This window comes from Lathamus discolor, chromosome 1 (genome assembly GCF_037157495.1).
Source record: "Lathamus discolor isolate bLatDis1 chromosome 1, bLatDis1.hap1, whole genome shotgun sequence".
NCBI classification, from domain to species: domain Eukaryota; kingdom Metazoa; phylum Chordata; class Aves; order Psittaciformes; family Psittacidae; genus Lathamus; species Lathamus discolor.
Genome location: NC_088884.1, coordinates 100,811,280 through 100,821,443, shown reverse-complemented (window position 1 = coordinate 100,821,443; position 10,164 = coordinate 100,811,280). Strand labels below are relative to the sequence as shown.

Below are 10,164 nucleotides of genomic sequence, written 5' to 3'. Positions count from 1 at the left end.
TATTTTGTCATCTGAGAGGTACAAAGTGCACAGAATCAAACTCGTAAGCTCCTTACTGAGAATGGTTGGGTTTATATCAGGGGTGTCTTGTTCCTAGAAAGAAACATAACACCAGAAACTTTTGCTGAGATTAAACAGGAGGCAGTACTACAATGTGGAGGAAGAATTTCTATTTTTGGCTACACCCTTAAGGCAACAGAGGAAGTGTATGTCATGGCTGCAGTGACAGCTAATGAGCAGATATACAATATTAATTGCAGTAAGTGTAACACACTGAACTATCTATCAACTTCTATTTTCTTAGCAGCTGTAGCTTAGATACTTTCGACTAACACGTCTGTCTGAGCTGGCCACTTCGAGTTTGTCTACCTCTATGGCAGCACATAAAGGAACTACACCACTGCTTCCTATAACCTGTGCTGTACAGGCCAGGCTATTTTCACCTACACCAGCCTCTGAAGAGCAGCTTTTGGAGTTGCAGACGTTCAGATGATTGTCTTGTTCCCGCTGCTCGAGGGGCTGACCCAGTTATACTCGGCTTGCACCAGCACAAAGCTGTTCTCCCGGATCTTTCGGAAATGCATCACCTCCCCGTTTTCACTGACTGTGATGACACCGGCATCTGGCTCACTGAAGGAGACCTCAGTCCGCTTGTGGCAGTGCTGGGCACAGACACAGCGCACGGCAGCTGCCAGTGCCAGGCCCAGGGCGGCAGTGCAGACCAGGAGGATGCCAAGCTGGGCTGCAAGGAGCCGGGTCCCTCTACCAGGGTCTTCCCCTTTCCCAGGAACAGCAAACTCAGGAGCTGGTCTGGTTACCCATGGCAGGGTATTCCCTCCCACTTCCTCCTCCTCCTCCTTGCTCCTGGCACCTGCCTCCTCTGGCTGTAGTGCCAGTTTTCTTTCTGCCATTTGCCTTGAAGCTGATGACAAATTGCTGGCAGCATCAGTGTTGTCAAACCAGGCTGTTGTCACAGCAGCGTCACCCAGGTGAGTGTGTAGGTGTGGGGCAGAAGGAGATGCTGTCACAATGTGGGAGGCTTCCAAGATGTTCCCATTCATGGTATTGGCCTTTGAAAGCAAAAACATAACAAGATGTGCAGTGAGAGAAGGGGGATGATCAGGCTCTTACTAGGTACATCATGGTACAGTTCAGCTCTCTAGTTCTCACACCGAGGTATCCCCTCACCTTGGAATAACCCTGCTCCATCCCCTGGTTGCTCAGTAGCTTTTAGAAAATAAGGCAGATTCAACCCTGCTCCATCCATATCAGAATAGCCAAGAAAGGGATAAGGCACTGGGAATTGGTCCCAGGGAGCCAAGGCAGAGTGGACTGAAGGAGTAGAGGTGAAGTGCACAGGTGGAGAGGAAGGTGATGACTTTGCCTAAGTAAAGGTCTGCAACTACCGTGGTGGTGGTGGTGGAATTTTTGTCAGGCATCATTATCACCCAAAAAAATCACTTAATAAACAATTCCTACCTTAAGTGATGACCTGTGAGGGTCATGCCAAAAGGACAGGCAAGATCTTCCTGGCCAAGCCTCATGTTTAGGGTCACACTAGGCCCACAGGGATTCAATATGACCCTACTGAGGCTGTGGCTTGAACTGTGGAGCAGAGGGACCCAGGAGACTTGGGATGGCCTTTGACATCAGTGGTTTTGGGGCAGTCAGACACAACCTGTGAACTCTTCCCAAAGCCCATCTTGCTTTCTCAGTCTACACAGCCAGTTTGAAACCTGCTGCCTCTCAGTGTTGCTTAACCACCTATTTTAGTGGGAATAACCGTTCTTGCATGCTCCTGTTCCTAGGGGCTCTGTCTGGTGCCATGCACCTTGTTTTATCTGTCACAAAATAACAGCTGCTTCACACCAGTTGTGCAACCCAGGCTTTGCAGATATCATCCAGGGCTAACTGTGAAACAATCATACAATTTAGGAGGCCCCCAGTGAATTTTTCCATTCCCACTGTGCACCTGAGCCCCCATCCAAAACCTGCAAAATGTGCTGGAGTTTTTTTGTTTAGCTCCACTGAGATTTGGATCTGGCCCTCAGTAGCTGGAACCTCTCCAGCCTGTCCAGCCCAGCAGGCTCTTTCACACATCCCTTAATTACACCAGAGAAACTCTTACCCTCTACCATCACTAGTGATTTCTAAAGCTTGCTGGGAAGACAGTGTGACAGGAGCACAAAGCTGAGGTAGGAGCCCTGGCAAGCTGAGAAACGAAGTAGGGGAGGGGCAGAGCGTCGTTTGTGGAAGAGATATTTTCTGAAGGTGCTAGTAAAGTACAGGGGCAAATAAAAGACATTCGGTGGCTGAACTGCAAATTAGTAGCTGGCTGGCAAAGTTAGAATTGCATGCAAATGCAAATGCCATACTGTAAAGATATACTGCTGGATTTGGGACTTCGGGATAGAAAACTGAATTGCCTCACAAGTCCCTCTTACCTCATTCTCTGCTGCATGGCCCCTTCCTCTTTTATTTTCTGTGAGATTACTTCTCTTCCTCCTGTGGCATCCTGCAACCCAGATCTAGTTCTTTATTTTCCTTGGGTTTGATTCTCTCCATCCTCTGCATATTGGACTTCCAGCTGCCCCTGATGAGTGCACCTCACTCCTGTGGCTAACGCCACACCACCTCTGCCTTTCTGGTTCATCCAGCCTCCTGAGCTGACCCTGTCCTCAGAGAGCATACAGCTTCCTTGGCCATCCCCAGGAAAGCTGAAGCCTTTGACCTCTGGTGAACAACATGGGTGGTACCTATCCAGAGCCTCTGGAAATGAACATCATCTACAACTACCTGAAAGGAGGTTGTAGTGAGGTGGGGGTTGGTCTCTTCTCCCAAGTAACAAATGATAGGACAAGAGGAAACAGCCTCAAGGTGCATCAGGGATGTTTAGATTGGATATTAGGAGAAATTTCTTCACAAGGAGGGTAAGCAGGCATTGGAACAGGCTTCCCAGGGAAGTGGTGGAATTGCCACTCCTGGAAGTGTTTAAAAACTCTGTAGATGAGGCCCACAGTGATATGGTTTACTGGTGGTCTTGGCAGTCCGGAGGTAATGGTTGGACGTGATGATCTTAAAGGTCTTTTCCAACCTAGCTGATTCTATGATCTCAGTCTTCCACAGGAATAAAACTATATTCCAGCCCAGAAGCAATCAGCAGCCTGCAGTCATGTCTACGTATGGAAAAGTTATTTTTGATTGTTTTTACAGCGGGACTTTTAAAAACCAGGGCAGCAGGCTCAAAATGAAAACAAAAGAGCTATAAAAGCCAATTCCCAGTTCAAGTAAAAAAAAAAATAGACCTCTTAACAGTCTCTGTCTAATTTTAGTCACTTGTGAGACTTATACAGGCTGCTTGATGCTTCAATGCAGTAGAGAAGACAGCCTCCTCTTCTCTTAGAACCTTCTGTCTTTGGAGAAGACATCCTGCCCAACCTGGCCGCTTACCTGCCCATCTTCTTTACACATGAAACACAAGCGTGGGGTGGCAGCACTCGCAGTGCTCCCTGCCCTAAGAAATGGACAGAGGAAAGGCAGGGTTAGTAGATGAGACATGTCACTGTGGCTCATGCAGGAACCCCTGCACAACCAGAGAAGTGTGCTGCTCCCTAAAGCTGCCTCGGGATGCTCTCAGTCGACATAGACCATATGGGGCTGTATTCTTAGTAATGCCTGATCTTTTATTCCTATCTGCATTGTTTTCACCCACAGTGTGAAGTGCTGCATGAAAGCTTATGCAGCCCAAACCCTGTAAGACTTCAGAGCAGACATCCTCAAGCCCAAATTTCCTAATTGCTTTGAATCTTTTCTTCCTTTTTGCTGCAGATGGAGAAATAAGTCTGCTGAGTTCACCATGTCATTGAATATTTTACATGCTTTTAGAAAAATACTGTAGCAGTCAATGGCTTTTATCATGGTTTTCAGCCACTCAGCCAGTTCTTCGCTGGACCAGCATTGGTTTTTAAGAGTTTTATATTTTCTCCCTGTCACTGTCATGTGCAATCTCCAAAGCATTACTCCTCAAAATTTCATCAAGCGAATACTCTCTTTCCTCCCCCCAAGCCACAGACACGTTCCAACATGGACCCTCACTCATTCACAGGGAAACCAGTAATATTTTCCTATTTTCTATTTCCTATTTCCCTATTTCTTCCCACCACTTAGCTTACCCACTGGGGGTGCTGTAGCTGGAGGCATTGTCCTGGGGCAGGAGCTCTTGTATGGCAGCTGTGGTGCTGGGGTCTCGGGTGGGGAGGGACAGCTCCAACCACTGGCTGCTGGACCCACCGCTCCCACCGGACACAGCCCGCGAGGGCCGGGCCAGCTGCTTCGGCTCAGCAATGGGATGGGTGCCAACATCTGGCTCTGGTGTCAGTGCTGCTGCAGTGCTGGTGGGGCTGGCAGGAGGCACTGTGGTGTGCAGGGGGAAGCCAGTGGCATCCACAGGAGAGGTGGGACCTTGTCCAGCATGGAAACCAAACAAGAAGCAGGGTGAGAGGAGCAGAAGCCTATTGTCCATGGTTTGTTTATTTCAAATCCCACTCAGTCCTAGCATTTGCCAGGAAGGATTGTAGCAGTGACTTTTTTTGGTTTTTGTTTTCATGTCACTTAACTTTAAGTGGGAACCCAGATGGAAAGCAAAGCAGCAAAGCTTGCTGCCTAAATTATGGCCAAGTAAAATAATTAGGACTCAGTTTTGGGGCCATGCCAGAAATGCTGAGAAATACATCTGATTTGGGTATAAGTAAATTCTTGGGGCATTTCATAAACCAAAGGCTGCATAAACACAGCTAAATACATACCTGAAGGAAAGCAGTCAGATTTAGAGATGAATTTATTCCTTTATCTAGATAGCATTGTGAATTGCGCTTGCTTGTCTTCAGGAGCTGAGATTATAGGCAAAGTATGTTGCATTTTAGGGTTTGCATTGAAATCATAATATCTGGTAATCCTGTTTATCTTTCTGGTACCCTCCTTGGAACTGACTCCATCAGCTCAGACGCTGACCCATGCCCTCACTTCAGGGAGTTTGGCCACAGGAGTTAAACGGGTCCCTCCAGCTTGTTTGGGTCATTTGTGTTCAGTGCTTGCCTGCAATAAACTGTAAAACTACTCTGTGGGAAGCGGTCGGTAAGAAACACGTATGTTTGCTCGCCATACCTGTGGGGTCAGCTGGTCCCTGCAAAGGAGTTACAGCAGTTACAGGGTCGGGCCTCTCACTGCTGCCAGCAGGCATTTTGTTTTGCCCTCGGTGAGCCACAACAGCAGATTCAATCTTTGCCCAGTAAACAAAGTATGACTGGACTACGGAGATGCTGTTAAAACATAATTAGGCAAGAATTTACTGACTCTATGGCATGAATAAAACATCTGACTGTTTAGCTAATCACAAAGACTGGTTTGATCTGAAGACAGAAGTGATGCAAAATTCTAAAGGATTAGCCTGTCACACTTTTCATATTACAAATAAAGATGCCGGGTCCCAAAAGAAAGATGTGGGGTGAAGAACCACCACTTGTAGTTAAGATCAGCTGAAAAACCGTGTAGGAACTTCAGTTATTGGAAAAAAAGCTTTTATCTTTGCTGTGTTGATAGAAGCACATTTGGAAAACTTGGACTAGCTCTGCTTCTGATCTTCCGTAGGCAGGGAAACAACAGTGGTATTTACTAATTAAAACAAGTCAATGTAACTTGTACAAACAGCAGAATAGGTAGGGGAAAAAAAAGGTCTCTCTTCTCAGCCCTTTGATATTTGGGTCTGCCCAACCCTCTGCTTTCTGTCAGATGCCAAAACTGCACTGGCCAACCTTTAACTATTCAGCCAGAGAGCCCTATTTAAGTTGAAGATTTGGGGAGAATTTCAGCTCGGATTGCTCAGCTGCTTCTGCAAACTAGCTAAAAGGAAAGAGAACTAGCTGAAAGGAAACTGACCTAGGTTTTCCTGTGCCAGATGATTCTTGTAAGGCATTTTTAAACATAACAGGGAGTTCTTCCAGATGCTGTGATACGGAGAAAAGGGAGAGGCTACCAGAAACCAGCAAAAGCCAGAGGGTGAAGGAAAGATCAGAGTGGGGGGCTAGGAAAAGGTGTTGTTGAATTTGGGTTGGGTTTATTGGGTTGCTTGAGTTTTATCTGTTTTTAACAGTATTTCCCTATCTAAAACAACAGCCAAAAACTGGAAATGCCAAGCAGCAGTATTTCTGTTTCAATGAATTTTTGTTGAATCACAATGAGATGCACAAGCCCCTGCACTCACCAGGATGTTTATGTTTTGGGAAGCAGCCAAGCATCTGGCCAAGCAGCTTCTAAGTGGTTTTGTAAAGTCAAAATGTTATAAGTTCATCTCTTTCAAAATGAAAGAGATGAAATGTGCTTGCTTTAAGACAGACAGAAGATTTTTAATTTCATTCCAAATCAGAACTAAATTATTGGGTAGTTCGGGACAGTGGTGTCAAGTTTTGACCCACTGCTCATTCTCTCTTCCTACTGTCAATAATTCTGTTTACATTTAGCAAAATGTAAACAATCCATTCATTTTTATTTCATTTTTAAACAGAAGTGATATGCAAGATTATCCTGTAGGCAGGGAAGTCCCATGGGCTGTGTCATGTAGAAGGACATGCAACCTGATCGCAGTTCTCTCTTTGTGCCCTAATATTCCTATTTCCTAAGTGCTTAGGCTGTCATCTTTCAGTGTGATTATTCTGGGAAAATAGTGAACATGAAAATAAAAAGCAGCACTGCCCAGCAGATACAAATAGTAATTTATGTACCGGCTGGGATACTGTTGCAGCATTTGATATGTATTTAGCTATATGGGGTTCAAGATACATAAACCACTGTGCTGGACAATGGAAAAATAAAGTCAAGCCTTTAACCAAGAAGACATGAATCCTGGTTAGGAACCAACATGTACTTACAAAAACTTGATGTCTCCAATGGGTTGGTCTGGTGCTTTCCATACGAAGGACAGGTTTCTCTTCAGTGACTTGTCCGAGTGGGTGACAGTGTCACCATCTTCAAAGCAAGTCAGCAGCTTGGAGCCAGGAGGGATGAAGATGAACGTGCCAGTGATTTCATCGTTAGACACTTTGCGAGCTTGAAGCAAAAAGCCCATAAAATCCCTGGTGCTCCTCACTGTCACTGCAAGACAAAACACAGGACATAAATGGATTTGTCTCATAGTTATGGGGTGAACTGTTTGCAACATCATTTCCAGTAGTAGCACTGAAACCAAAAGAAAACCATGTGGAACAACACCAAAACCATCTTACTCTCATTGTCCTCATGGTCTGTCTTGGACATGCTGGATTCAGGAGGCCAGACTTTACCTTTGACTTTGCAGTATGTAGTTGCAGTATGTAGTTGCATGGAAAATTTGCTTGAGTCTTTCCCGCCTCTCCCCTTGATTATATGCTAACCACATTGCATTAGGCTGCATGAAAGGCTCGTGCGCTGCCCTAAGAGGGGTTTTGTTTTGCATGGGGATGAGCAGGCAAGTGGCCTGGCTGAGGAGCAGTGCCTCTCAGTTCTGTCTGCATCTGCCTCAGGAGCAGTGATGCTGCCCAACCATACCGAAGAGTCAAGCAAGTCACTCAGATCCCTTTGTGCAGTGCAGAGCAGGGAAGGCGACTTTACCCTCTGGAGGTGTCTGTTGCATGTGGTGAGGTGCGGTATGGTTGAGACACAGTTGAGATAAATGAATCCCACCCAAAGCATGCAAATCTACTGGCTGCCTCCAGCAAACAGCTGGTCTGCAGCATGGTGAAAACCTGGAGTCAGCCACCACCTGAGAAACCTTAGGCCTAGCACTGCAACTGGAATCCTTCTGTAAATGCATTTGTTTCCTCCCCATGGCAGGGGGTTTTAAGTAGATGATCTTTAAGGTCCCTTCCAACCCAAACCATTCTGATTCTATGATGAGAGAGGTAGTGTAGCTCACTCAGAGCAGTTATCCCTCTTCCCAGCCATCACAAAGATCAATACCATCACTTGACATTAGTCATCATATATTTTTCAGATGCAGGAATGAGCAGCTGTTCCTTACCTGGAACCTTGTCACCTGGGGAGTAGAAGGACATGTTGGTGTGGATGGTAACGTAGTTGTTTGGGCGGTGCAGCTGTGCTCTCAGGTGCCTGGGCATCATGTCAGTGCAGGCAGAAAGGCTTGCGCCGTGCGAGAAGGCAGCCACGTAAGAGACCAAACACAAGGTCGTGCATGCCCAGCCAACAATGGCTATGTGGGCTCTCCCGCTGTCCTCCATCCTATGGTGGAAAACAACCATCAGGTTCACTTCAAAGTAGTGGCTTCCACAGCCTTGTAAGCCCATCTGGTGCCTTTGAATTAGGTGAGCTCCAGAGCTGCCCTTCCCACAGCCTTTAACCAAAGAGAATAAGTGATCTCTGTGGCACATGGAGCCACTTTGGCTATCCACAGCATTTCACATGTTGAAGTAAATTGCAGAGACTCAGGGGGGAAATGCCCTACAAGAGGATGCACTTCTTGCAAAGTTGCCCATGGAGGGAGCTGCCGGGGAAGATTTGCTCTAAAAAGTCTTGTAGCATTTAGAAGGAGCCTCCATATGACTGTGCTCAGCACCCACCACCATTCCCAGCCCAAATGTACAACCTATTCAATGGGGGAAGCATTTACCCTTAGACCTTCAGAGCTGCTTCAGGCCCCATGGCTCATGGGGCTGGTGCCCAGCACAGAGGTTCTCCCTGCCTGCTGGCACAGAGCCGTGTCGCTGCAGGGACAGGATATGGCTGCCCCTCACTCCAGCCTGCAGGAGCATGAGGCATCTTTTAGCAGCCCACACGCTGCAGCTTGGAAGTGCCAGGCTGCTTGTGACCATTGGACTCATCCTCTACCACCAGCAGCATTTCAGCTTGTATTTGTGGGTCAGGGCTCACTGTTGCTGACGAAAGGTCTTTGAAATCAGCACTGGAAGCCTGAGATAAAAGGCAGCCATTTTGGCTAATGCCAAGATTTCTCCTTATTCTCCAATTTTTAATCAAAGCAAGTGTCTTTTCTCAGCAAGGTCCAAGTTTAGTATTTGGCATTCTGTGTCTTTAGTACCTCTCAGCTTTGCTGGCTGGCACAAAACACATTTTCAGATTAGTTGGGGTATTGTTATTCTGATTTTTCAGAATGCACTTTTGAAAGTGAAGCTGAAGGATGAGTGCCCCATATTTATTGTAATGGATATCGTAAGCAGGTAGTCCTGCTTTTAATGTAGCACTTTCTAACATCTTTTCAACATGCAGCTTTTCCTGGCTTAGATCTCATTATGCTTACTCAATAAGTAGATTTAAATAAATCGGAGGAAAACAGAGGCTGAGGAGGTCTAGCTTACACCTCCGTCTCTAGCGCTTTTGAAACTCGCTAGCTGACTCTAACGAACCACCACTGCACACAAAACAGCTTGTGCCCAGCCTGAAGCAGGGAGCAGATGGATGCAGTTTAACCTTCCACAGCCAAGCATCGTGCCACTCTAACCAGTTATGTGTCAGAAGGTGGCTGTGGGAGTCACATTCCCACAAGCTAAATAGTCCTGTTAAATACCCCAGTCCCCGCACAGTGGCAGGGTGCCTCCTCCTCAGGCACACCTGCGCCTCCCTTGCTGAATGTGATTTCTTGCTGAAGCTCACAAAAGTCTCCCTGCACAGCAGCTCTTTCCCATGGGTGTTTCTCAGGCTGTGCCCTGCTTCCCATCCCTCCTTGCCCCCTCCCCACCCCAGCACCTTTCTCCCTGCTCAGGCACAGGGAGTAGGAGCGTGCTCCCTGGGGCCACCTGGGCTGGTGCTGCTGGCTCTTACCTCGGGACACGTCTGCCGCTGGGCTTGCTGCCGCTGCTGTCCCAGCCTGCCAGAGACTCATCCTTTCAGGGACCTTCTTCACTTTCTCCTCTAATGGGAAGCGCAGCAGCTGTTACTGCTAATACCCACCACCTACGGCAGCTCTCCACCAGTGCCTGAATCCTGCCTTAATCATATTAGTTTTCCTTCTCACATCCCACCCCCTGGTTTGTTTGGGTTTGGGTTTTTTTTTCCACATCTCCAAGCTTCTCTAACGAAAACGAAGCAACTGGGGGGGGGGGGGGGGCAGCAGCAACCCATGGAGTTTGTGCAGAGATGCAGGAGGATCAGACTCGTTTGCCC

The 10,164-nt window shown here is 47.1% G+C and overlaps 1 protein-coding gene across 3 annotated transcripts; it reads right to left on the bottom strand.

The window, feature by feature from the left end:
• On the bottom strand, positions 1–9,910 carry REELD1 (reeler domain containing 1). Of its 3 annotated transcripts, XM_065665198.1 has the most exons (7): positions 9,823–9,910; positions 8,051–8,268; positions 6,924–7,146; positions 5,164–5,318; positions 4,173–4,461; positions 3,451–3,514; positions 1–1,070 (listed from the first exon to the last, which is right to left on the bottom strand). In XM_065665198.1, exons 2-7 carry the CDS (start codon positions 8,265–8,267, stop codon positions 486–488), a joined length of 1,533 nt encoding a protein of 510 aa, XP_065521270.1. In that variant the 5' UTR covers position 8,268; positions 9,823–9,910; the 3' UTR covers positions 1–485. The 3 variants fall into 3 exon arrangements, with proteins under 3 accessions (XP_065521270.1, XP_065521268.1, XP_065521271.1); XM_065665196.1 differs by lacking the exons at positions 8,051–8,268; positions 9,823–9,910 and adding an exon at positions 7,579–7,594; XM_065665199.1 differs by lacking the exons at positions 8,051–8,268; positions 9,823–9,910 and adding an exon at positions 7,278–7,350.
• Positions 9,911–10,164: the final 254 nt, after the last annotated feature.